Raw genomic sequence first — 27,722 nt, forward strand, 5'->3', positions numbered from 1 at the left:
AAAGGCTTCAGTCACTTTATTTCACAAACAGAGTGTTGTACTTGTACTGTACAACGTATTTTACTGAGATCTTACAGGTTTGGCAGTTTAGGGCTCAGAGGCAGACGTTAGTGCTCAGTGACGGCGTCTTCTCTGCTTGGGAGATACTGCTGGAGACTGACCATATGTCACTCATCTCTGTAATGGGAATTAAGATTCAGAAAGATGTGGATTAACAATAACAGCGATTAGCACGAAGCACAAAGAGACCTTGATTCTACTTTTAAATCGCTCTTCTTTACCTGTTTTGTATTTGCTGTAAGTGCCGTTGTTGTCCAACATGATTTTGCTGCCCGAGCAGAAAGCCAGTCCTCGCTCTCGCCACCTGTCAGCACACACAACATGACCCCCCCACCCCCCCATGACCTCAGTCAGCACCGGTCGCTTTTATCTCACTTCATTCACATCAAACCTCTGCCTGTCGTCATGTCTGGGGTGAAAAGTCATCGCTACATCTCCGGTTTATTCAGAGAATCAGACAGGTGGGATGCTCTGCTGACTGCTTATTCATTGTCTTTGTTTTCGACGTGTGTGTGTGTGTGTGTGTGAGAGATTCACCAGTGAAAGATGAAGATGATGAAGATCAGCACGAGGGACACCAGATCGATAAGAATCCACATCAGGTTATATTCATCTGGACTCTGAAAGAGAGACGGGAAGGAGATAAAAAAAAAGAATAGTGTGGAAACAGAGAGGTCAGCGTTTCATACGTAAACAGTAAATAAAAAGGTAACAAACCAAACTTAACTATAGTTTTTTGGCCTTAAAAGATCCTGAATCCAACCTTCTCTTTACTTTAATATAAAGTCTCAAGGTTAATATGTTCATATGTTCATGAATCCAAAATTAAGAAGCAAACACCATCTTGGTATTGAATATATATTAAAAAAAAGAATAAAAAGAAAGAGAAAAGAAGGAGAAAGGGGAGGGGATTCTCTTTATGTAAATGCATTTACATTCAAAAATGTATTTAATTTTATTGCACTACTATTTTTGAATTCAAGTCAACTTGACTCTGGCTTTTATATTTTCTTATTGCCTCAAAAACCCATGAAAAGTATAAAACCTTCTGACTAACAAGCACTGTGTGTGTATCCAAAGTAGGGCTGCACTAAAAATTATTTTCATTATCGATAAATCTGCCATTTATTTTCTTAAGTTAATTGATGATTGCTTTGTCTATACAGTTATAATTTCTCAGAGTCAAAGGTTACGTCTTCAAATGTCCAATCAACCGTTCTTAAATCCAAAGATAATTAGTTTACAATCATGTATGTCAAAGAAAAGTATCAAATCATCATCTTTGAGAAGCTGCAACCTAAAATTTTGGGCATTTTTTGCTTTAAAATTTGCTAAATTAATCATTCAATTATTAAAATAGCTGCCAAAAATAGTTATTTTTCTGTCAATCAGCTAATTGATAAATTGACTAATCATTGCCGTTATTCCTCTGTGCCATAGAGCTCCAGTGTTGTTCAGAAACTATTGAAAACACGTCAGTGAACAAACAAGATGCGAAATGTATCGAGAGACCAACTAACATTGTTGGTTTCCTTTTTACAATGAGATTTTTTGACGATAAGAAAAATATAGAACATGCAGTCTTATCCTTTAAACACAATAAGTGTATACATGTGCAGGTAAATAAAAAGGTAATAACTTGATGTTAGTCTCAGAGAAATAAATGTATAATTTATTCTTTTTTTTTTTGTCCCTTTAATGAACCCAATAACGATTATTTTTATTATTGGTTCATCAGCTGATTATTTTCTGGATTTATCGTTTGGTCTGTAAAGCATCAGAAAACGGTCACAAGGTGCTGCTATTAAATGTCTTGTTTTGTTGGATAAACAGTCTGAAACCCTAAATATTCAATTTACTGTAATCTAAGACCAAGACAAGCAGCAAATTCTCACAGTTAAGAATCTGTAAACATCAAATCTTTGTCATATTTGCTGGAAGTGACAAAATTAATCAATTATCAAAAAAGGCACCAATTAATTTTCTTTTGATAAACTTCAGATCTACTCTCTGATATAAATTCTCCTGAAAAACAAAAAGAAAATCCTGACTCAAGGTTCACTTACTAGCTTTTTACTAGAAGGAGTTTGCTCTGTTGTCATCACATGACCCAAGCTCCATACTTAATTAAGCTATCTCCATGACAACTGAGCAACCTCTATCTGCTGATGAGGGGCATGAGATGAAGTTGAAAGCTAATAAGTGGATCTACAGTATATCTAAAAACATTTTAGTGAAACCTCTATTTCCAAAGTCATGAATCAACGTTGTGGAGGTGAAATACAACATTTCTAGAGTTCCTTTAAAGCAGAAACGTTCCCTCGCTTCTATCAGGAGAAGCTGAACACTATTAGAGATGCGGGTTGAACTGTGAGCGTCTCACCATGAGGAAGAGCGGGGAGCTCATGGTGCTGAGGATCTGAGGAGCGTTGGTGGCGACCGAGTGGACTCCGGTGCACCAGGCCAGAGAGTAGAGCCACGGCTGGCTGATCACATACAGGTTGGTGGTGATGTTCACTGCGGCGTACTCGCTGCGCACAAGTGAGGAGAAAGTCACGTTGTGTTATAAATCAACAGGGGCCGTCTTTGAAACGCACACACAGACCTGATGAGCTCGGTGGACATGGAGCTGTAGTGCAGGTTGAGTTTGACGATGTGGTTGCTCTTGAGCTCCTCTAGAGGGAGCCGACTGCCTGAAGTCTGCTTCAGCTCGGGATCAATTTCCTGGACCAGAGCCCGCAGATCTGAGGGCAGCCACAGCACCTGGTGAGAGAGTAACCAACACACACACACACACACAGTAACACAGAGGCCGTCACATTATCACCCACTGCTTGCTAAAAATACATCTTTTAAAAATGCAGGACAGGAGACAGCTCTAACTAAACGTAAAATTACAAAAAATATACCTAATGATGACTGAGACTGTAGCAACAGTGATGGAACAAACAAAAAAATAAACCTGAAATCTCAGCATGTGTAGAAATGCTTCAATCTTGTGCTTTGAGAAAAGAGAAGCAGGCAAAGTGGAGGCTGAGTTGGAGCCAGCAGGGAGAAAAAAATATAAATAGCATCATGGAACATGGAAAAAGAAATAAATTTCTAAAGCAAAAATACATAAAAACCTTGCTCAGTTCATCCAGAGATACAGGCGTGTTTATCCTTCATCACACAGTAAGAGATGGCCAAAGTCTGGGATTTTATACAGGTTGACAAGACATAGAGGGTATGTGGTAATTTGCATAGTTCTGGCATAAAGCATGTCTTAATTATTGTTATTCAAACATGACTCTTTATAAACAAGGACCAAAAACACTTTTTTGAGCTTTATTTGAACTGATGTAGTTTTGTTTGTGTTTTAGCCACATGCTAAACAAACACATTTCCAGAAACTAGAAGATGTCACTTGTCAAATGAAGCCTAATACATTCGCATCATGGCCTTACAGTTCTTCTGTTGTAAGCTTTTCTATTTGAGTATGCCAAATAGGCAAAAAATTCTATCAAAAGGGTGGATGATAAGCGGTTAAAGCCTTTTGTTAAACAACTATAAAGGTAATGAAAGACTTGAAAGGATTGGCTTATCATTTTAGTGTGTAGAGTTGTTCAAGGATGATCATTTGCTCCGTTAATGTGTGCATGTCCTTGAGAGAAGGAATGTGTTTTAAGAGGCCCACTCCTCTCTTTTCATTCTGGCTTAGGCCCAGATAAGGTAACATCCTGGGTCTTGGAGTAAATATGACCACATATAGGTTTGGGCTCTTGCCTTCCTGTGTCCTTGGGAGATGTTGCTCTTATCTAGCATACATGGATATGTAAATATATACCTCGTGGCTGTTTGCCATTGACTGTAATCCATAAATTTGTATGATTTGACCAATCGGTGATCATTTCTTTGTCTCTGAAGACTATAAGTTTACATAAGTTTGGCTTTGTATAGTGAGACAGGGGGAATGATTCACTTTGTATGAGTTCTGTCTCCTTATTGATCAATAATAATTCCATTAATCTTCAGATAAACCAGCGTCTGTGCTTTTATTTCTGTGTTTGTGTCCAGCGTTTTAGCAGCAATTCCATGACACGATGTTGAACATTGAACAAAACATAATGCAGCAAAGTCAACTTATTTACATTTACTTAACTTACTCCTTGGACTCAGACAGTGTTTCCCTGTTGAGCTGTGGTGGAGGTATAGTAACAAAAAGAGGGACTTTGGCACTAAAAAGACTAACGTTGAAAGATATCTACATTTGGACGCTGAAGCTTCATATTAGCCTCAGATAAACTTTTAAATACATGTTTGTACAGAAGGAGGACTGTGGATTTTGTCCCCCATCACTTACATTGTAAGTACATTATGAAGGGATCTTCACAATATGAACAGGAGGAATGATTACAGCAAGAAAAACATGTTTCAATGCTCATTTGGGCTCCTGACTGTTGTTTTAAGACACACTTGAAAAATTTGAACCAGTCCTTTAAACTCAAAGAGCTCCAGTTTGTGCCTCTTGCTTATTATTTTCATATTCAAGTAAACAGAGCTAAGTATCCGTATCTCTGAGAAATACCCGGCAATGTTTAATAAAACATACTGCTAGCCCAAAGATAGCCGGTTAATCTCACTTCTTGATACAGACCCCCGGAGCCAACAATGTGCAGCAAGTCTTACATTATTATTTTGTTTACTTTGATGTCCATTTGATGAAACATCACAAGCTGGAATAACAGAGAAACAAAGACTCACCTGTGAGGAGTGAATGGAGGACTCATTCTGGATGACCTCCAGTGTACGTTGGATCCAGGTGTCCCTGTAAGGATGACCTCTGGGCGGACGGTAGAGGTCAAAGATCACCAGTTTGTCCGTCTGAGCTGCCAGCTGGAGGAAGGCCTGCAGGCTGCAGATGGACTGGTTTCCTGCCCGCAGTCGGTCCTCCGCGCCCAGAGAGCCAGCTGTACCAAACGGATTGTGCTAGAATGGGAAAAACATCAATATCTAATTAATACAGTGACATAACACGCTGGCCAATATGCTCTTCATCTGCCAGCTGATTACGGTGTAGTACTATTGTTGTGATGAGGAATTAGCTCGTCTCTAATGATTTGATTGCCACATGTTGTCTGTACACAAAGCTGAAAGAACAGAGAATATGTAGAGCAGCACAGTACAGATGCAACACATCTGCCTCACCTCTACCTCATTTCTATATCTGACAAGCAGGTAAAGTGACAATTTGAAAGCATTGTTGCTCAAGAACCACACACAGACATAACACTTCCACAAACTGTTACACCTTCTTACGAACAAGTATGATCAAACAAGGACATCCTTCAAATTTAGTCCATCTAGGTACCTCATGATCCACACAGTTTCTAAGACAAAGAGGCAAAGATATCTCTAGCTAACCCCAGACGTCAGCAAACAACCCTCAGATAGAAACAAGTTCAAGAGTTCAACTAGCCTAGGAGTAGGATTTCTCACTGCGTTACTTTGATACTGAAGAAAACTTTAAAACGTGATGATTCTCAGACAAGCTCTGGAGTTATGGGGAGCGTCTTTCTTCTAAGCAGATTTATGGATGTTTATTCGAGATGCACATCAGGGACGATGACAATGACGAGTGTAAGTCTCACAGAATATAAAAATATGTGAATCATGTCTGTGTGTTCAGATTTTACTTAGTTATGACTCAAAGAAGTTGCACACTGGACCACGACTGGCTCCAGAGTAGTTAGGGTGAGAACAAAGACGCATGAGACGAATATCTAAACAGCCTTCTAGTGTCAAACTCTGCACTTACATCATTCTGTGCTATGAAGCTCAAACATCCAACTGTAGGAACAAGAGGGGAAAAAAATCTATTTTTGGCTGGGAGGGGACTTAAAGAAAGCTGATGATGTCACTCACAGAGAGGAACCAGGACCCGGCGTTCAGGCTCTCCAGCTCAGCCCAGGTGAACATGGCGGCTGAAGTGTCACTCCGGTTGGGAAAAACCTCTTGGATGTTGGTGGTCCTCCGCAGGGTGCGGTCATGCATCAGGAAGGGAACCCCATCAAAGCTGCAACCATGACAGGACAACAGTGTTGTCAGGGGAATCTTAGCAGTAAATATCTGAGGCCTAAAAAGATCAACATGTCATCTAAGGACACTGAATGCTGCAACATGTTTTTACAAGGCGTTTGTGGGAAGGATTGGAAAGATTCACGTTGAAGTGAAACCAGAGCAGCTGCAGCTGGACAGATAAACAATGGCGTAAAGCCGAAGGGAGCTGCAGTCGCTGATAATTCTCTGTAGGTTCATCACTACGAGCCACGGCCAACACATTACATTCTCTCAGTTCACACACTGTAATTATGAAAAATACTGATTATAGCTACTTTAAGACTTGTTATGATAAAGCTAGAATTTGCACCAATGTTAAATATGTGTAAAACTTCACATTTCCACTTATTAAATATTGTTATACATACTGAAAATGTTCTGTTTGATTCACAGTTTGTTAGTCTTATTGTATACTGATTGTCTACAGGATTGATCAATGACAAGAAATATATCAAATTTGTACTAAAAAGGCCAATATTGCCCCGTACAGTTTATACATCTTGGCAGTCAGATACTGACCTGATAGTGACGTCCGTCTCCAGACCTCCACTTCCAGCTTCCACAGCCTTCTCAAACGACATCAGCGTGTTTTCTGGAGCAAGCTGCAAATAGAGTTACACACAATGATAAACGATAGATGATCAATACATTCACATGCAGTGATTGCAGGGACTTACAGCTGTAGTCAATACATGTACAGGACATTGAGGTTGCTCTTTCACTGAGGAGAATAAAACGTTTTGTGAATATAGAGCTTAAGCAGAGGCATTATCTCTGGACTCCAAACAGTATCCAAGAGAATATTTAGTGTTACGCTGCTTTATAAATGGATTTTGTCTTGTTTCTAGACTTAAAACTCTTCTGCAACAGAAAAAAATAGAGTTAAACTATCTTACTGCTCTGGCGAGTGATTTTCCTCAGGTGAAAAGATGTAACTGTCAGAATAATTTGAGAAATATTAACTGTTTTAATTCAAATTAGTTTTAATTTCTTGAAAAAGCTCAAATTGATTGTTTTCTCTACATTCCTGATCCTGCTCAGGGATCCTGGCTTTCAGTAAGACCATCTGACACCATGGAAAAAACAATTAAAGCTTGTTATTTTTTCAGTGTTGTAGCCGTCTCATTCCTGCTCACCATGGGTGCTCCTCGGTGGCCGATGAGGGCCGGAGCGGGGCCCAGGGTCCCCTCCTCTTTGATACAAGGAGAATACAAACCGAGGGGGACCAAGTAGAGGGCGAACAGGACGGTCAGGTAGACCCCTATGATCAGGCTCCGTCTTACTGGAACACAGACGCCCATTAAAAAAAAAAAATACACAAAGAGAAAAAAGTTTAACTAAAAGCATCTGAGGACATTCAATAACACACACACTCACTATTGTTTCCAATGCAAATCAATGTGTTAATATCTTTTTAAAATCAAGAAACATCTTGATGTAGTGGGATGATCGGTCTTATTTCAAGATACTGATATTTGTGTCAAAAAAAAGAAAACTCAACAGGTAAAACTTCTAAACTAAATGACTTGCCAACACTTAACTCTAAGTCCCTCTATTTAGCATCTATAGGCAGTATATAAACATTTGGTAAACTATAAGCAGATATAAGAACATTTAAATGGGGAGTTAGAGTTTGTTAAATATATTAACACATATCTGCTAACAACTACATTATAGTGTGTTATTAACCATTGATTAAATGTTTATATACTGCTTAAAAACACTAAACGGGGATAAAAAAAGTATCGGAATAGTTTGACATTTTAGGAAATAAGATTATTTTCTTTCTTGCCGAGAGTTTCCTGAGAGAATCAGCACCACTCTCATGTTTGTACGGTAAATATGAAGCTGCGGGCTCTGTCCAAAGATAAATTAAAGATCACTAATAAACATGTTATATCTTGTTAGTTCAATCTGTACAAAAACGGAAGTGTAAAAATGTCAATTTGTCATTTTACGAGGGTTAGTGTATGTAACGGACTGTTTCTTGGCCAGGAGCAGTGACCACGTAACCAGCAGGAAGTTCAGAAGTTGCTGGTTTTTTATGCTTTGTAAGGATTAAACAAACTAAATATAACTAGTTAATTAGTGAGATTTACTGTAGAGGTGATCGTAGGTGGATTTTGTTACCTTTAAACAGCCAGGCTAACTGTTTCCCCTGTTTCAGGGCTTTGTGCTAAGCTAAGCTAACTGGCTGCTGGCTCTAACTACATATTTAACAGACAGACATGAGCGTGTATCAGTCTTCTCAGCTAACTCTCGACAAGAAAACGATAGAATATATTTCCCATAAATTATCCCTTAAAGATCCACGTGTGGAGACATCAGCGTATCTCACCTCTGCTGTTCATGCGAAAGAAATGCAAAGCTATTGGCCAGGCCAGCGCCGTCATCAGTAAGACTCCACCCACGTGTAAGTAAGGTGCTGTTATCTGTTCAAGATACGAAACACAATCAGGTATCAGGAGACGAAAACACACTGAGGACCAGTGAGGCTGTGATGGATGGATCAACAGAAGGAGTGTGTCACCTGGAAGGAAAGTAGTAACGTCGTCCATTCTTTACTCCACAGGTCAGACAAGACAGCGGTGGCTACGATGGAGAAAGTCAGGCTCACCAGGATCCCGATCTGACAGCAAGACAAAAAGAAAAACACGTCATCCAAAAACGATGCAGTTATCATCTGAGTCAATTAGTATCAAGTTATACAAATATACTTTATGGAGCCATCTGCTTTGTCTGTTTGTCTTTTCTTTTTGGCAGCTGGTTGTTTAAGCTTGATTCACTCCAGAAATCTCACTGACAAACACATATACACACACTCACCGAGCGCTTGATTAGGAACATCTGTGCACTCTAATGTAACCCAATACAACAGCTCTGTCACAAATTTTTACTTCACTTTTACTTATTGAGGTCGTAGTGAGTGTTGGTGGTGTACTGGAGTGTATTATATTGATAAGTGTTCCTAGAATTTTGTCCACCCCATTAACATACACGAGGGGCATACATGAAGCAGTCCAGTACACCACCACCACCCACTATGACCTCAATAATAAACACAAAGTAGAATTATCACCTTTCTGACATTGTCAACAAAAACCGAAAATGTATAAAGCTTCGTAAAAGTTGAATTTATGGCAGCGCTGTTGCATAAGATTGTCCAGGTGTTCCTAATAAAGTGCTCAATGAGTGTTTATACAGTAATTAAACAAATATTATTAAAAACATCAGCAATTAGAACTTTAAAGTCCAACTGAGATCACATTTAATCATCTCTTTGTGCTGCAGCTGAGCAGCTAATTAGCCATCTAGCTGCTAACTGACTTTAGCGATGCACTTTCTCCCCGATGAATGTTTGTTTGGTGACTCAGGAACAGGATTTAATTTAAATAATGCAGAACTGGGGGACAGCATCATTCTGATTTTTTTTTCCTCAAAGGAGAAGCAGAGCAATTGACTTACAGAGCAGATATGTTGATGTAGTAGTTCTTTCTTGCTTTGTACTGTTTGTTACTGTTCTTATTACTGCTATATGTTTTAATTATGACCTGCCGAAGGGGCTGCAGATGAAAATTAGCTATAAGCTAACTCTGGTGCAGTACATCAAATGGTAACATTATGTTTAACACTGTACATTGTTCCAATAAATAAATAAGACAATAAAAAAAAAGTTTCATTTCAGTTAGACTTTAAAATCCATCAAGGATGAGCATCTTTCAGCTTGTTTTGCAGTTCGGTCCGGTAATGAGGTGCACAGCACTGGAAACCAGTTCAGAGTTCAGCAGCGTCTCGCTTGTTCACTTTGAGCTAATGATGTTAAATATTTCTGTAGTGAGTAATGCATCGAATGGCGTTGTGGTAAATGTCACCCAATGGTTTAAGGGTGTTAAGGAACAAGCTTTAAATGAATAAAAGAGATCTCGAGCAGCGTGTATCTTATTATCACTCGACATAAAGACTCTGCTGATGCTATAATATTTTGTATAGAAGCCTATAATCACTTAAGCTTTGAGTACAGTACTCAGTAATTATCTACAAAGGACATACGGATAATTTGGTGTTTCTCATCAATGATCTTTCAGGTTGAGAAACACAATCCATCAAAAATTGATGTAATCTCATTAACACAATAATCTGAAAACTGTCATTAAAACTTTAATATAAATACACATCAACTTGAGATTTGATATAAAAACTGGGAGAATAGCGTTACCTTGTGACTCCAGTGTAAATAGAGTTTCTGGCCCTCTGACAATAAACACACAGCCAGCAGCTGCACAGAGAAATAAGACATGAACACACACACACACACACACGTTAACTCTGATAAGTGACGCGGGGATAAACTCTACTGAGTCATAATTTAATATCAGCAGTCTCCACAGCGCAGACCAACCGTTTCACAGCATTACAAGAAGAGATACAATAGACCTTTTCCTGGTTTTCAGACAGATAAGACTACTCATTCAGACCTACAGCAGGCACTCTTTGTTTAGAGGAAAATAGTTCCACTTTTGGGTAAATACGCTTATTCTCCGTCTTCCTGAGAGCTAGATAAAGAGATGGATAACCAGTGTGTGTGTTTGTTGAACTTGGAGCTACAGTCAGGATGTGATTAGATCAGTTTGGCATAAAGACTGAAAGCAAATGGAAACAGCTGAAGCTCAATAATAAACCGACCAACACATCTAAAACTCAATAATTAACACTTCATATCTTGCTTGTTTAAGTTGTACACAAAAAGAAATGAAAAAACAACAATTAATATGAAAAAGCTAAATGTATATATATATATATAATGTGACAAACTCAATGACACTAAGATGAGATTTAATTAGGGCTACAGTTAATGATTATTGTCATTATAAATTTATCTGTAATTGTTCATTTAAAAACTTCTAAATTCGAGCTGCAACAATTGGTTGATTAATTGAAAGAAAATTAATCACCAACTATTTTATTAATCGTTTAAAGGACAGGTTCAGTTTTTCTAGTCTGTCTTTGCTGTTTTTTGCAGAGTTTTACATGATAATAAGTTTAATATTCACATTGTGCTGTAGCATATTGTAGTGGGCATTTTCCACAGTTTTCTGATGTTTTGCAGATCAAATGATTGATCAATTGATTGAGATAATAATCTGCAGATAAATCGATAATGAAAATAATCGTTAGTTAGATGATATAAATCATCTATAAAATGTCAGACTGTTTTTGTCTTTGTTGGACAATTAATTTTCTGTCAATCAACTAATCGTTTCAGCTCTAGATCCAATTTTTCATAAAAGGTTCTTTAAATCAGAAAAATGTCCCTCCGTGTTGTGTTCGTGTCTCACCATGAGCACAGTGATGTAGGTGAAGAAACCTGCAGAGATGACCAGCAGCACCACAGACCACGGAAACCAGAAGCCCAAGTTCCCAAAGTTAAACCTGCGCTCTCAGAGTGATGTCAGGTAAACAGGTGAAGATAGAAAGACTGTTGTCAGTGACCGATAGTGGAGGACTCGAGTGAAAATACCAGCATGCAACGATAAACCGAGTAGATATACGACCCGAAATACAGTTTGTGCAAAGAGCGAGAGAGAGAAGGACAGAGTCTCCAGCAGAGGAGATGTGCTGGAAGTTTTTTAGAAAAATCTTGCAACCTTTAAAGACAAACACCATGTTTTTTGGAGATTGTCTCATTGGTCGACTGACCTGTTTAACAATAAAAACATGAACAAAATCCTCCATCTGTTGCCTCAACACAAAGACCTCTGCTAAAAACTCAAGATGAACAGAATTACAATAAATAAAAATAACGAGGACCAGAAAGGCCACTACATAATGAAGTTAAAAATGTTTGTAACGGTAACAAAGATGATTATGTAATGTTTACAGGCTACAGTGATGTTCATGTGTGCACTAGGGATGTGCAGAGAGCCCAGTATTTGTATTTGTATCTGTATTTGTTAAGGCAGCAAAATTATTTGTATTTGTATTCGAATAAATGTGGAAAGAGGCTTAAAAAAAAAGTTTTGTTTTTAATACGCTTTTAATTTTAGAAAATTAAAGTGTTACAATAAGTGTTCATGAATAAACTAACTTATGAAGGAGGTCCCCGCATCGGGCCTCAAACTGGAGTCTCCCAGATCACAGACGACTGCGCTGACTACTGAGCTAAAACTTTACTCATGAAATCATTGGAGACAGACCTCTACCTATTTATACACCCATAACACAGAGACATCACAGTGTGTAACATGTAGGGAGGAACTTCAAAGGTGATTCTTGCTTTGCATTTTTCATTTATTGCCTATTTTTTACAACCTAACTTTGTGGAAAGGAGAAGGGGAACAGCAGGTTATGGAGAGTCCCTCAGGAGCACTTTGCTTGTGTCAGTAGCTCAACTTTATCTCTGAGGAACACCCCCAACTCCAGGAGTGATGTCCAAATTAGGAAATATGCATCATGTAGCAGGTGGATGTGACTCGCCTCAGTGAGACCTGCTGATAGACGTAACAGCGGAGCAGAGGAGAGCCACTGAGATAGTGATGTAACCGACCTGCGTGCTGCTATTCGACTTTTTTTTCTTCCCGAAAACAAATAATTTTTAAAATATTTGTATGAAACAAATATTCATTAAAAAAAACATTATTTGTGCTTTGCCAAATAACATATGTGTATTCGGGCACACCCCTAGTGTGCAGTTAGTGCTCATACATATCTGTGCACACATACATGTACAGTATGTACAACAAGTACAAGTGTTACTGAACCCACCAGTCAAAGTCATTGTAGTCGTTCTGTGCTTGTCCCCAGAAGTAGAGAAACACCAGCGTTAAGCAGAAAGACGCCACGAGCAGAGCGAAGCTGGCTCCTTCCAACTGTCAAAACATGAAACACAAGTTGCCCTTTAATACATAACATGTTTGTTTTTTTTACTTCCGATTTGTTGCCTCGTTTCCATTGAGATGGAAAACTGATCGTTGACGCCTTCAGTATGAAGAGAAAGGAAATAAAACCTGAAAACTCTTTACTGGTTTAACTGTGATTGTAAAAACCTTCAGAAACAGAAGATCTGGTCTGAGCTGAGTGCAGCGTTAATGAACTGGTGAATTTAATCGTTGTCCCGTCTTGTTTGAAAACCATTTCTACATTGTTAGCTTCATACGCCGATAGTTGAGCCGAGGCAAAGATGCTGAACTTCAATTTAAAAAAAAAAAAATCAATAAGCAGTGAGATATAATTACCTCTTCTTCTCTCAAAGAAATCATTACATTTCACTGGTTTATTGATTTGTTCTGTCGGTGTCCAACCTGCATTATAATGATTTATACTCTCCTACAAGCATTCATTAGCTGAATGTTTTGGTTGGATGATCAGGCTGTTCGGTTCAGCCTGGTAGATAATTATAAATATCTTGGGACAGTTGTTGATAACTGTTGATTTTGTTTATAAGAGAGCTCAACAGCGTCTTTATTTTCTTAGAAAAATGAACTCATAATGTTTGTGGATCTATGATGACTCTGTTTTATCGCACTTTTGTTGAATCTATTTTATTTTTTTGCATTGTAGTGTGGTTTGAGAACCTCAGCCTGTCCAACAAAAACTGATTAAACAGTCTTGTCAAAGTGTTCAGTAAAATTAAGCACCAGGTTGAGCTCTCTGACATCTATAATAATCATGTTCTTAGGAAGGCTGCGGCTGTTTTGGCTCGTTCAGGGAGTCCGAGTTACTTCTATCCGGTCGACCAAAGGGTCAAATCATCCTTTGTTTCAGTGGCTGTAGGCCGGTTGAACTCTTGCCATACTTTTTCTTAATTGGACTTTCACAATGTTTTAGACTTTGGGTGTTACATAATCTGGAAAGGCTGGTTTGAGAGGACGTTCTGCCCCGGAAGGACGATATAAATTGTGTTTGTTATCTTGTTTGTTTCACCGTGTTGTGTAACTATTACTGTTTTTTTTTTCTGGCTGCAAAGCAAATTTCCCCTTTGGGGACAATAAAGATTGACTGATAGGATGATAAAAAGGCATCTTGCTGCTTGCTTTAATAGTTTGTATGACACACGTCTGAAATGTTGAGAAATTGGACAATATGTGAACTGCTGAGACTGAATGTTGTAATTTGGCTGTCTTAAAATGAGAGAAGAAAATTTCATCAAATGGATTTTAAGTGTTTTCACTTCAATTTGCAAGTTTATTCGAGTCGATTGTTACAGCCTTGATGTAAATTCCTTTCATGAATCAGCTTCATCACAGTGATTGTATTTCATTTTCATTCCTCTTCATCTTCTTGTGTTTGTTTCGCTTTTCAGTGCACAAGAGTCTGGAATATAAACTCTTGAAAACCAGACTCTGCATCTCAAGGGCTTTTATCCTGTTAATAAATTTGTGCAATTTCTGTCTGATTTTTGAAAACTTTATTTTGTCTTTTCATACTTGAAATCAGAACAACAACAACATACCATCATTTTAACATTTATCTTGCAGAAAGCTTTTAGTTTGAAATGAGTTTACCTGGACTTAAATTATTATTAAATTAGCTAAGTGTGTATTTAATAAACAGTGTTTTGGCAGTAATGGAAAGGTTACTTCGAGTAAGTACCATTCTGAGGTTGTTGTACTTAACTTGAGTATTTCCATTCAAGCTTAAGACCTACAAGGAAAGTGCTATGATAGATTTTTACTCATCTACATTTATCAACAGCATTCATATTTTTCATTTATCCACTTTATTATACAATATATGATTAAACTATACAACAGTAATCAAAATTAACTCCACTTTGACCTTCTACAAAAAGCTGTTTAGTACTTTACTCCAGTACTTCCAAGTTTGATACTCAAGTACTATCACCAAAATGTACGTAAGTATGAACTTTGCTTGTAATGATTTTTTTTTTACATAGTTGTATTTCTACTTTTACTCATAAGAGATCTGAATATTTCTTCCACTACTGGTTTTTAGGTGGGATTCAATCAGTATAGCATGTTATTTAGGCCACAGAAAACTAAAACTCTCACTTAAAACCCATGATGGACACATTTATCTTCTTTAAACCAAGTCATTTATTCTATAATCTATATGTGAGGACCCCAACAGCATCCTCTCCACGGCGTGTGTGCACCTCTGACCTTGTTGCAGCAGCAGTCTCCGGGCTGAGCGCCGCTCCTCTCGTAGCGTCTCCACTGGCAGCCGTACAAACCGGCCAGACACGACACTAAAGGCTGGTGCTCGTAGCGCCGCAGCAGTTTAGCACGAAGACCGTGCAGCCGCCCGAACTGCAGCCGGGACAACGTGGACGCCATGGCTCACACGCGCTCTGACACACCCTCCATCCTGCTCACACACACACACACCTGAAACACAGAAACACAACAGTCAAAGGAAAATATTACAACAAGACTAGCTAGTTTTTTTTTTTTTTACCGCAAAAGTCATAAAATTCATCAATGACAAAGTTAATCAAGTTAATCCCGTGTCATTTTATACCTACTGGTTGGATTTACATCATATTTGTGCTGGTGGTCTACAGGTAGCGTCTCTACACTCCAAAGCAACCACAATGTCAAAATATGGTTCTACTGTGAATCAGCAGCCTTTTATATAAGGCCTTATTATAGCTGGAAATATTAATTATTCTGAGAAATACTCACTTCTAATCCTAATCTAACAATACTGCAATCAGTACCCAATGATGCTAATAATTCATTTCAGGTAGTCACTTAAATTGTATCATCAAAGACAAAAGTGTCGTTACAGCTGAAATATCAGCTCGTCTAGTTAGGTGTGAATATTGGAGACAGTATTCTGCTGTGCAACAGGCTTCCTGAGCTCTGCAGCAAGAGAGGAACACTGAACAGTTGAACTAAGTCAAACCTCTGTTATTGTAGACTATTCATAAAGTTTGTTTTTGTTGTTATTCTATGCAGGGGTTTCCCGTATATACCCCCCCCCAAACTCTTCTGCTGCAGTTCCCAGAAAAGTAGTTTTAGATTTGCTCAGAACCCACCACTTTGTTTTGTTCCTTTCAGTCTCTTCGGATCAAACCACTCTTGTGCAACTCGGGCAAGTCAGTTAGTAATCCTCATGGAATGAAAGATATCTGTACGGATTAAAAATGACACTTTTTAAAATTCAATTCCTTTACAATTATCTGCAGTGTATGCATACAGGTTACACAGTTTAAACCACAATGGAAAACTTACTGGATTATCAGCATCTCAGCATCCTGTTGGCTACATTACTGCTGTTGGTTTATAAAGCACTAAATGGTTTAGGGCTAAAATACATTTCTTATCTGCTGCTGCATTATGAACCATCCAGACCTCTCAGGTGGTCTAGGTCAGGTCTGCTTTCTGTCCCCAGAGTCAAAAAACTAAACATGAAGAAGCAGCGTTCAGGTTTTATGCTCCACATATTGTGGAACAAACTCCCAGAAAACTCTCAGTTCTTTTAAATCACAGCTGAAGACTTTTCTGTTTGCTGCCTTTTATTAAATCAAGTTTGAGGGTCTCTTGAGGTCTTATTCTATTTCAGCTTATTTTTTTTATCTCCAATTTAATACTTTTTAATTGTTTTTAAACGTCTTTTCATATTGCCTAGTGTTGTCTTTATATTCTGTCTTCATGCCTTTTATGTTCTCTGTAAAACACTTTGAATTACCTTGTTGTTGAAATGTGCGATACAAATAAACCTGCTTTGCCTACAGAAATAACCTGTAATGGGTCATCATTGAACATTAAAAAAAAAGTCTTGAACTGCATAACAGGACCGAGAAAAACAAACCGGTTCCGTTGTGTCACGAGCTGCTCTTGGATTCAGCAAAGTTACCAAATTCCTCTCAATAATCTCTGGTGTAACAGCGCAGGATTAAAGATTAAGGACGCTGTCGTTGTGATGGAAAATTCCGCACATATACTGATCAAACATTTCATCTGTTTTTGCAGATCTGGTTTGCACCTTAATTCAGGTTTTGTGCATGAGCCGAATTGACGCCTGTTGGAGCCTAAAAATGCGTAAAAACCGGTTTAAATCACATATAAATCAACTGTGCGCCCTGACCGGCGAGCATCAAATTATCACATTAAACACTGTTACCATGAAGTTTGGTGACACACTCCAGGCAGAAGAAAGGACGGCGCGTATTGAGAGCTAAAAGCATCAAGAAGAAAGCCGATCATCACCCCCTGAAACAAATCGATAATCAAAGGTAGTTCCGGTGTTATTCTGATAATCAACATTGCGGGTGTCGGTACCTCCAGGGTCGGTTGTGCCTCCCGGTAAACAGCAGACAGGCAGCCGCAGTGCGTACTTCTTCCTCTGCTGAGAGCAAAGCAGGTGAACGTCAAGGTAACCAGAATTACGCACGTGGAGACCGGAAACGAAATGCTTTATCTCCATAGATACAGCAACAAATGTTTACACTGAAGCTCAGATTATTATCAATAATTCAGGGGAAATAAAAAAGAAGCGATTTAAACATCTAAATATTAATATAAACTAAAAAAAAATGCGCCTGAGAATCCAAATCAGTGCGTTTTTTCATTCAGAGAGTTGAGTTTCAAACTCAAAAACAAACACAAAATTGGATGTATGTTGAAAGCTGTTACGGAAATGATTATATTGTGTATCCTTCTGTGCTTAACATCGGCTGCTGTTGATGCTCTTTGTCTCTGTGTCACCGACCGCCACCTGTTGCCACAGTGACGCAAACACATCGTAACATCAGGTGAGTCCAGGTGAAAAGTTTTCACACCGAAACACACTGATGACAAATAGCGGCAGCAATCTAACTGTAGAAGACAAAAAAGCAATCCGATATATAATAATCTATGAAAATAAGAAGGATTAAAACTGAACATACCTGTTAGAAATGTTTAAAAAAGCAGCAGATGAAGCCAAAAAAAATCATGTACGAGTTTGGATAAAGAGGATTTTTGCCACACAACAACTTCCAGCTGAGCAGCTCTGACACTGTTAGAGGCAGCAAATTAGAAAATACACAAAGAGGATGTCAGGACAGAGCGAGACCCAGCTGGGTTTTATTCATTGGACATGTGATGGATGAACAGGGACCTGCAGGGTGCAAAGTTGTATTTAGGGCAAATATGCAACGTGGAATATTAATAGTGTGCAGGTTATACACAGAGATTTCTTTTTGTAACTTTAAAGCTACATAATGAGAAATCTGAGGGAAAAAATCAAGATTTAATTCAACTAATTAAAAACACAAACACCCTATTACACTACAAGTTAATGTAATTGCGTCTCGTATTTCATAATAAACAATAAATGTAGGATTAAGACATAAAGCAAAATGTAGATTTTTAATTCATTTTTGGACATGCACATGTGCACAGAGAGAGATGGAGAGACTAACAGAGTACAGACTGCAGCCTCATCATTAACACAGGACCCCAGGAAGACTAACTGTGCTTTAGGGCAAAGCTAATGCGGATCATAACAAATAAACAAATAAACAAACAGTGTCAGTTCCACCAACAGGTAGCAGAGACAGAGCAACACTTCCTACTATAACGCAGCATAAATCCTTTAATATCATGAAAATATCGAGAATTCCACCAAAACTGAGGGCACAGAGGCAAAAAAAACAGAAGAAAACAGTGTGATGATAAATTAGAATAAATACAATCAAGAAATAAATAAATGATTTTTTTAAAGAAATAAAAATATGTAAAAATCGAATTAAAAATGAACACGTGAATCTGCTTCAGCTTTTTATTTGATCCATTTTCTTCACCATTTCCACTTTATTCAACTGTTTCACTTTATCACATCTTACTTTATCTTATACAGCATCATAAAGAGCAGATCTCCCAAACCCACAATCAGACCATCTGACTTTTTCTACTATTTTGTCCAATTCTATTTTCGTTGGATATTCTGCCTCTTGTTTACTTTTTCTGTCTATGTGTCATTTCCTGCTGGGAAGACAGATAAGCAGCTCCTGCTTGCTTGTTTGTAGTCACAGGAGGGAGTTACCAAATACCAAAATTCTTGCAATATTAACAATTCTTCATAAACAGGAAATTACAATCATAGCTTGTTTGCTGGTTTTTCAGGCTGCAGTTGTGCTTTGTGGTTTGCAATTCATGTTATCACCCAATCCTCAATGTCTTTGGTAGAAAACCCACAGTAAAAAAAAGGAGATTGATTCAGTTTTTTTTTTTTAATGTAGTGATAATCACAAGTAAAATTCTCTTCACCTCCATTATATTGGGATGCAGCAATGCAATGGCAACAATATGTTCAATTTATCTGAAGCTAAAATGAGGCTTTCGCCATCAAAATTAATTAAATCAAGTGCATATCTTCCAAAGTTGCAGCCTTTTTAGTACAAATTTATCTCTTATTGTTCCGATCGAATGAGTGAATTTCATACTAAAAAGTAGAGCTGCAACGTTTAGCCAATTAATCGATTTATTAGTTGCCAACTATTAAATGAATCGCCAACTGCTCTGATAATCGATTCATCGTTTTGAGTCATTTTTTCAAGAAAAAAAAGTCCAAATTGTCTGATTCCAGCTTCTCAAATGTGAATATTTTCTGGTTTCTATGACAGTGAACTGAATATCTTTGGGATGTGGACAAAAAACAAACAAACATCATTTTCTGACATTTTGTGGACCAAACAACTAATCGATTAATCATGAAAATCACCGACAGATTAATCGATAATGAATAACTGTTAGTTGCAGCCCCACTAAAAAGGTTGTAACTGTGGCAGATAAACACTTGATATGACTAACTCAGACAGCTGAAGCTTCAAATTATCTTCAGATAAACTCTTAAATCATTTTTTGCACAAAATGAGGACTAATGATCAGTATGAACAAGAGGAATGATTATGGCAAAAAAAAAATCTGTTTCAATATGCATTTGGGTATCAAATGTTACTGTTATTTTGAAACAGACACTTTAGTAATTTAATTTCAGATCTACAGACAGAGACAAGACAATAAAAATAACCAGTCGTTGTGTTTCTGCATCTGCAGTTAAAAGCTGGATCTGAGCCTCCCAGTCACTCCTTGAGAAATACAGCTTTTCTTGCCAAGAGTTTTTCTTCATATCTGCACATTAGATATGAAGCAAAGGCCAGGAGACAGTTTGTTTATCTTAGCATGGAAGCAGGGTGAAACAGTTAGCCTAGTTCTGTTCAAAAGGGAGTAAAAAATACCCCTATCAGCACCTCTAAAGCTCCTCTAAAGCTCCTCTAAAGCTCACTAATCAACATGTATGTCTCATTTGTTTACTGAGGTGAAAAATGACACGTTGTGGTTTTACAGGGAGCTATGAGCTGGACTATTTCTTGGCTACATGCAGTAACTTCTGGCAGTCTTGAAGTCACTGTATTGTTGTTTTTTTTTTCTACCTTTAGGCTACCTGTTTCCACCTGCTTCCACTCTTTATGCTAAGCTAAGCTAAGCTAAGCTAAGCTAAGCTAAGCTAAGCATCCGGCTCTGGATTCATATTTAACAGACTCTCTACATCTCTGCAACAAAATGAATATGCACATTTCACAAAATGTCTAGTTAATTCTTTAAGACAACATGATAAGTGGATATCTGATGATGATTTGTGTCTAAAATAGATTTTGTGTCACATGAAATCTCTCTGTCCAACAGTTTGTCTCCATAACGTCCATCTCAGCATGGATTTTTAAAATATTATCTTCTAAAATGGTAAATTTCTCTTTCTATTCTTATCTACTGTCTTCCCTTCTAACAATAGCCGTAGCTACTGAGGTCAAGCCCTTTGTATTTTTGCTGGGAATTTGTGGTTTTAGCAATGTGAGTTTATGTTCTACATTTAAAAAACTATTTTGTAAAATTAAACTGCAGTTTCCATGATCGAGGATAAGCAGTTTTATCAATTTATATGGTTTTATTTCATCTATAATGATGCATTATATTATAAACTGATCAGATGTTTTTATATTTAACGTTTAAATCTGCAAAGTAATAAGTATATAAAAGGGCTGACTGTTATCTTCTCAATTAATTGTTTTATCCATAAAATGTCAGAAAATGGAGAAGAATGTCCGTTATAATATCTTGGAGCCCATGGTACTGTCTTCAAATGTCTTGTTTTATCTGAGCAACAGTCCAAGATCCAAAGATGTTAAGTTTACTGTTATGTATGACACAGAAAAGCTTCATATCCTCTCATTCGAGAAGCTGCAACCAGCAGATTTTGAGCATTTTTCCTTTAACAAAAATGACTAAAACAATTATTCAGTTATCAAAATAGTTGCTGATTGTTCCTGTCAATCGACTAAATGACTAAAATAGACTAATAGTTGCAGCTCTAAACTATAGTTGTCAAATAAATGTAGAGAAGAAGTAAAAAGTGGCAGAAAATTATCTTTAAATTATCTTCTTTTTAGCATGAAATTCCCTCTTTGTGTTTCCCTGTTGAGCTGCGGTGGAAGTATCGTAACAAAAAGAGGAACTTTGGCACTAAAAAGACTGTAACGTTGAAAGATATCTACTTGATTTGAATCATTTGGACGCTGAAGCTTCATATTAGCTTCAGATAAACTTTTAAATACATTTTTGTGGATTTTGTCCCCCATCACTTATATTGTAAGTGCATCATGAAGGGATCTTCTAATGGTCAGTATGAACAGGAGGAATGATTATTTGGAGTTCTGACTGTTTTAAGACACATTTGAAAAATAGTGATCTCGTCCTTTAATGTGAAAGACGCGAGCTGCAGCTAGCTGAGCGGCTTTTATATTGAAGGCCCCACCGCCGCGTTTCCTGTTTTGTAGCGCGCGGCTTGACGCGGCTGCGGCAGCATGGATTAACTTTAGCGTCGAGTGGGAGCGAAGTTCAGCAGACTGCGATACTTTAAAGTTGCCCCCGTCTCTGGGAACGCATTGTACTTTTTGGTTTATGGTCTGAACCGCCGGACAGATGACTGACCTGTGGGTTTCCTTGTCGGTGTTGGGAGCTGTGGTGCTCCTCAGCGAGGTGACCCGCCGGGCAGCAGCGCGTTTTCTCCCGGGAGATTATCGGATTTACCTGCTGGAAGCGGCGTCCACTTTCCAGCTCTGCAGCTGCACACATGAACTCAAACTGTTCGGGGAAACCGCCCAGCTGGAGCTGGCTGTCGGCCTGACCCTCACCTACACCATGACCATTATCCACCTGGTAACTTTCCGGGGCGCGTCGTGTAACCCCACCGGGGCTCTGGAGAGCGTTTGCCGCGGGAGCAGCAGCTTCAGGGCGGCCCTCGTCGTTATAGCCTGCCAGTTCGGCGCCGCGGTCGCCGCGCAGTACTTCGCCGCCGCCATGTGGTCGCTGGGTCTGTCCGACGTCCACCTCAGGCACCAGAGGTTCGGGTTCAGATGCTTCAACCCTCTCGGTGGGACAGTGCTGGAGGCCGCCGCCGTGGAGCTGGCCTGCGGGTTCATCATCCAGGCTGCGGTCATGCATGTCCACAAGCTGGACGAAAAACTTCGCGCTCACTTCATCGCTGCTGTCATCACGGCTCTGGTCTACACAGGTGTGTTAATTAACGGCAAAATGATGAATTGAGAAAATAATTGGCAGGTTAATTGATGCTGAAAATAATTGTTAGTGGCGGCGCTCCAAGAAATTATTGGAATTAATTACCTGTAAGCGTAGAGATTGTATATTGGCTCTATTTTCCCTGTAATTAGAACCATATTACATAGTTATTTCCCTCTTCTCAATTATTAGGAAATTACATAGTATTAAGATAAAGTGTTACTGTGCTGTGAACTTGATGGCATCAGTATAGGGGAGACAAGGGACAGCTGTAACAACGTTTGCGATTTTCCCAATAAATAAAAACCATTGGAACTGGAACAGTCCATTCAATATATTATAAACTGCAATGTGTCAACTACTGAAATAATGTATTTAAGTGGTTTTATGAAATATGTACAGGTTGCAAAATTGATTTGAATACCGTCACTCCACTGTTACAACTGTCCCAGTTTACAGGGCAGGTTGTAACATGTCAAAAATATACATAATTAATCAATCAAATATTTGCTGTAAGCAAACACCACTATTAGCATGCCACTGATTAGCATTAACTTAGCGTGTAATTTTATGTAATTTTACATTTAATTTGCTATTTATCTATCTATCTAGTTTATGTAGGCCTTTAGGTTTTTAAATTATAAATGAAACTTGGTTGTAACAAGGCGTTACAACTGTCCCAGTATCACCAGCCATGTTTTCACCTCATGTGAACTAGCTTGAACGCTTGTTTGACATGTTAGCCATTTCTATTTTTAGTTTACAAAACCGTGATTCTATTAATACTTGTTTGGATTCCTAGACATTCGATCTCAGGACAGTATCCCAAAAATACATCTGACAGAAAAGTCAAATTTTTACCTGAAGAAAATAAACACTTTTGCCGGTAACTTTCTCTGGGAGTTTCAAATGTGTCTCCTTTTTTGTAAACAAGAAAACAATCTGATTATGTGCAGAGTGAGTTTAATCAGTGTAGCTTGTTTCTGATTGGAGGAATTCAAGGTGTTACAACCGTCCCTGGTCTCCCCTACAGTCACAGTACATAAACATAGAGGAGCCTGGTCATGTGGAGGTTTTATTACACTGTACAGCATCCTCACTGATGTCCCACAGTACAGTTTGGAGGGATGATGAAGAGATGAGAAGTTGCTCCGTGTTTCAGACCTGTTTGTCTCTCTCTGTGCAGGTGGGAGTATATCAGGGGCTATTTTTAATCCCGTCCTGGCCTTCTCAGTCCAGTTCCCCTGCAGCGGCCACACCTACCTGGAGTACTGCTTCGTCTACTGGCTGGGACCAGTTTTAGGTAAGGAGCAGAAAGGCTGGATTTAGCAGTTTCCTTACTGTGTTTTACTGAAGTACTCTGGCCCCCTGTTCAATTTAAGATTCTTTAAAATTCCAACATGGTGTGGATCTTCTTTACATTTCAGATCTTTTAACCCCTTACTCTGCACCAAGACCCTTCAGATCTGAGAACCAAATGTTAAAAGTTCTTGGATCCAGGTTTAAGACAAACAGTGATCATGCTTTTACTCCTTAAGCTTTTACAGCCTCATTTTAAAAAGCTTTTAAAACCTTCTTGTACAGATATAGACATGGTTACAATCTCCTTTTATAATTTAAACTCCAATAGTTTTACATTTTATATTTTGTTTCAGGACTTGAACTAAAAATTTACATATTATTTACATTTTCTTGATTGATCTTTTTCTCGATTTAGTCTATAAAACATCAGAAAATAGTGAAAAATTCCTCACAGAGCTCTTGGTGACGTCCTCAAATATCTTGTTTTGTCTGATCAACCCTCTAAAATCCAAAGATAATTCACTTTGCTATCATGTATGACACAGAAAAGCGTCACACACTCACATTTGAGAAGCTACAACCAGTAACTTTTTAGCATTTTTGCTTAAAAAATATGACAAAACCAATTATTTGATCAAAATGGCTGCAGATTAATTTTCTGTCAACCAAAAGAAATCAATTAATCAATTGCTGCAGCTTGATTTTGTTTGATTTCTCTGTTTTAATACTTCCTATGATACTGTATTTTTTTGTACACCTGTAAAGCACCTTGTAAGTGGTTTTAAAAGGCGTTATAGAAATAAAAATTACTTACTTACTGTACTTTCTCGTCATTTAACACCGCTGTCCCCAGTTTTATGAATCATTTTTGCTTGTTTTTAATGATTCATACCTGAATTATCTTTGCTTGAGTCCGATTAGCTCCCGTATGTCCACTAAAGTAACCTCCTGTGTCTCCACACGTGTCCTCAGGTGTGGCGAGCTGCGTTCTGCTGTTTGAGAAGATCGTTCCTTTCCTCTCTGGAAAAAGCACCATCGGGCTGGACGTCCCTGCTGCTCGGAAACAGAAGACACAGTAGCGCTGATGTGGGGGGGGGCGAGCCGAGTCGTACGGCTAAAAGTTGGCATCTTTCTTTCAAGCATTTTGTTTCATGTCTCTCCTCCCAGTGGAAGTGTCTGGGTGGATAAAACTTGCATCATGTGACTGTGAAACTGCACATGATGCAAGTCCCTAACGTTTTCAGTAAACATGAAACAGCAGTGACACATTTATTACACAAATGCACTGATGGACACATAAGGGTGAACCTTACTTGTACTGCAGTTTTCACAACACACAGTAAACTAACAATGCAGCTAACTGTCCGACAATCACAGCACACTACGCATGACAACGTGCACCACACGTCATGAGGCCTTTTGACCTCTGGGAGGGAGGACAGAGCTGCTGTAGAGCACACAGGAGGGGTTATTGATCGGCAAACACACGAGTACATTCAGCTTCTCATGGGAACGATTGGCAAGAGCAACAAAACACATCGATATCCGTTGTGCTTTCTATTCAGAGGCACAAACCTGCTGCTAACATACTGCACATCTTCATTTAGTGATTTAAGAGGCATTATACAACACACACACATTCAGGTTCTCATGTTAAAATGAAGTGTTACTGTTAAAGTCAAGTGTTTATTGTCCTGCTAACGTCACTGCACCAAATAGGAATCAATGTAAAAAGAGTTGAAAGCACCTTGATCTCGTTAAATGAAAATATAGAAACTTCTAACACCCAATATTCACCAGAAGTGCCTGCCTCACATTCATCACACGTTGTGGCTGCGGGAGACGATCCGCTGTAGGGCTACAACTAAAGATTATTGTCATTAAAACATCAGAAAACTGTGAAACATGCAGATTTTTTAGATTGTTATCAGATGTCTTGTTTTGCCAAAACACAAAGATACTTGATTTACTAAAAGGTAAAGACAAGGAAAGCCAGTAAATTATAACATTTAAGAAGCTAAAACCATCTAATTTTTGGCATCTTTGCTTGAAAACTAACTTTAACTATTACGCATTATCAAAACAGTTGCCAGTTCATTTTCTCTCCATCGACAAATTGATTAATTGACTAATCATCAACCGCTGCAACTCTCACCAGTGTCCAGCAGATGTACGAGCAGAGCAGAGCAGCTGCAGCACTTTTCACCGTTCAGCTATCAGGTTTCTCTCTGCTGGAGCAGCTCACGTCTCAGCTCACGTCTGAAGTGTGAAATTCGATTATTAATGTATATAAATGCCTTTTATTTATTGACAGTTGACACTAATTCATATTTAATGGTACATTTTCATTTGTTATTGACAAATTTACACAGATACAGCAGAACTAGTTTTTCTTGTTTCTTTGTCACTTTTCAGGAAATACGGTCACAAAATGATGTCAGATGAGACGATTCGCTGCATTCAACAGTAATTAAAACAAGTCAAGTACGACCACAAAAGATCCATCACCACATTGATCATAAACGAGCTGCAAATATGTTTTCAGCATGTTTTTTAAAACGCAAAAAAAATGTCAGCAAAACAGCTCAAAAGATCCTCCAGCATGTGATGCAGCTGCATCCTGTGGACGTACAGCAAAGCAAATGAACTAAAGTACATACAAATCAAAAGACAAACACAAGCGGCCGTAGTGTCGCACGGATCTGCATATTTGCCGCTTATGTTCGTCTTTCGGTTGAATCGTGAGCATCCGAAGTTTCTATACTTATTTTCAGGGGTTTTTTTGCAAGTGAGTTTCTTCCGGTCGTGTTTGTGTCATTGCCGTCAGGCCTCACTGGAAGTCATTTTGTCCCCTAAATTAATTTTTATAACTGCACCAAGTGGGGCAGAAGATATTTCCTCAATACCGACCATGCAGGTGACATTCCTGAATAAATACATAAATATAAACCAGCTAAACCTCGACTGATGAGAGGAAACATAACTGTTATCACCACATAAGCTCAGATACAACTTACGATACTTTCTAACCTTTTTTAATTCATAAAAAAGTCTTTTGAAGCAAAGTTGCTTAAAGGTGAAGGGAAATGTTTGGTGGTTTTGTCTGTTTGAGTTTGGTTAATGTGGGGTTACTGGGCACAAGGTTCCTCATGTTTGTAATTTCACTTAAGTTTTTCTGGAACACTTGATAAGTGAACATGGTTTACAGAAAACTGGATTTTACCTTCAGGACACTGAGGTGATGCTGATTGATGTTTTCTCCTGTTTCTTTCTAAAGTTTAGATGACCAAAGCTTATGTTTTCTTGCGTAAATCATGTTTGACTGCATCAGTTTAGCTAATAATTAACTGACAGAGACCCAAACACAAACTGCTACTGTAAAACCTACACAGGACGCTTTTTATGGCTTTTTTTTTTCTGTCTAAACTGCAACAATTTCCATCTTTCCGTGAAGCAACGACATGCTGATTTGTAACTGTAATACCTCTGGAGATGATAACCTTTGTTTATTCTAACAGCAGATCATGTGAGAAGTTCATCATGTTTTCCATCTCTCAAATGCAACAGTTTAAATAATGTGAATAAAGATTTAATTTTTATTAATTTCTGACTTAACGTCTTGTCAGCAACGTGTACAGAATGTTTTTAGAGCACAAGGTTTGTATAATGTTGTGATTGAAATGCATTTGTAATATCTTGTGTGAAATATTTTGATTAAAAACATCTGTTTGATAAAGA

At 38.3% G+C, this 27,722-nt stretch overlaps 2 protein-coding genes and 1 long non-coding RNA gene across 10 annotated transcripts; 2 read left to right on the forward strand and 1 right to left on the reverse strand.

Moving 5' to 3' along the window:
* Positions 1-22,183, reverse strand: LOC121909872 (glycerophosphodiester phosphodiesterase domain-containing protein 5-like). 8 transcript variants are annotated; one of them, XM_042430677.1, is made up of 19 exons: positions 17,403-17,494; positions 17,245-17,333; positions 16,157-16,249; positions 15,279-15,503; positions 12,922-13,025; positions 11,496-11,589; positions 10,376-10,435; positions 8,690-8,788; positions 8,498-8,591; positions 7,296-7,441; positions 6,679-6,761; positions 5,965-6,115; positions 4,804-5,028; positions 3,023-3,061; positions 2,666-2,823; positions 2,444-2,591; positions 598-680; positions 282-364; positions 1-177 (listed from the first exon to the last, which is right to left on the reverse strand). In XM_042430677.1, exons 4-19 carry the CDS (start codon positions 15,450-15,452, stop codon positions 95-97), a joined length of 1,824 nt encoding a protein of 607 aa, XP_042286611.1. In that variant the 5' UTR covers positions 15,453-15,503; positions 16,157-16,249; positions 17,245-17,333; positions 17,403-17,494; the 3' UTR covers positions 1-94. The 8 variants fall into 8 exon arrangements, with proteins under 8 accessions (XP_042286611.1, XP_042286613.1, XP_042286612.1 ...); XM_042430679.1 differs by lacking the exons at positions 17,245-17,333; positions 17,403-17,494 and adding an exon at positions 22,095-22,183; XM_042430678.1 differs by lacking the exon at positions 17,245-17,333 and having other exon boundaries at positions 17,403-17,499.
* Positions 8,052-9,349, forward strand: LOC121909875. Its single transcript, XR_006099544.1, has 3 exons — positions 8,052-8,210; positions 8,467-8,572; positions 8,732-9,349. It is a non-coding gene; the product is annotated as an uncharacterized LOC121909875 (long non-coding RNA).
* Positions 21,877-27,722, forward strand: LOC121909874 (aquaporin-11-like). Its single transcript, XM_042430685.1, has 3 exons — positions 21,877-22,677; positions 23,869-23,985; positions 24,957-27,722. Exons 1-3 carry the CDS (start codon positions 22,086-22,088, stop codon positions 25,061-25,063), a joined length of 816 nt encoding a protein of 271 aa, XP_042286619.1. The 5' UTR covers positions 21,877-22,085; the 3' UTR covers positions 25,064-27,722.

The sequence above is a fragment of the Thunnus maccoyii genome, chromosome 13, assembly GCF_910596095.1.
Source record: "Thunnus maccoyii chromosome 13, fThuMac1.1, whole genome shotgun sequence".
NCBI classification, from domain to species: domain Eukaryota; kingdom Metazoa; phylum Chordata; class Actinopteri; order Scombriformes; family Scombridae; genus Thunnus; species Thunnus maccoyii.

Bases quoted from the DNA above. Each gene is read 5' to 3' on its own strand.
- LOC121909872 (XM_042430679.1), bottom strand. From the start codon at position 15,452: ATGGCGTCCACGTTGTCCCGGCTGCAGTTCGGGCGGCTGCACGGTCTT. The intron at 8,789-10,375 runs GTAACGCTATTC...TCTTGCTGTCAG, and splicing joins ATTTACACTGGAGTCACAAG to ATCGGGATCCTGGTGAGCCT. The intron at 2,824-3,022 runs GTTTATTTTTTT...CTCTCTCACCAG, and splicing joins TACACATGCTGAGATTTCAG to GTGCTGTGGCTGCCCTCAGA.
- LOC121909874 (XM_042430685.1), top strand. From the start codon at position 22,086: ATGACTGACCTGTGGGTTTCCTTGTCGGTGTTGGGAGCTGTGGTGCTC. The intron at 22,678-23,868 runs GTGTGTTAATTA...CTCTCTGTGCAG, and splicing joins CACGGCTCTGGTCTACACAG to GTGGGAGTATATCAGGGGCT. The intron at 23,986-24,956 runs GTAAGGAGCAGA...ACGTGTCCTCAG, and splicing joins CTGGCTGGGACCAGTTTTAG to GTGTGGCGAGCTGCGTTCTG.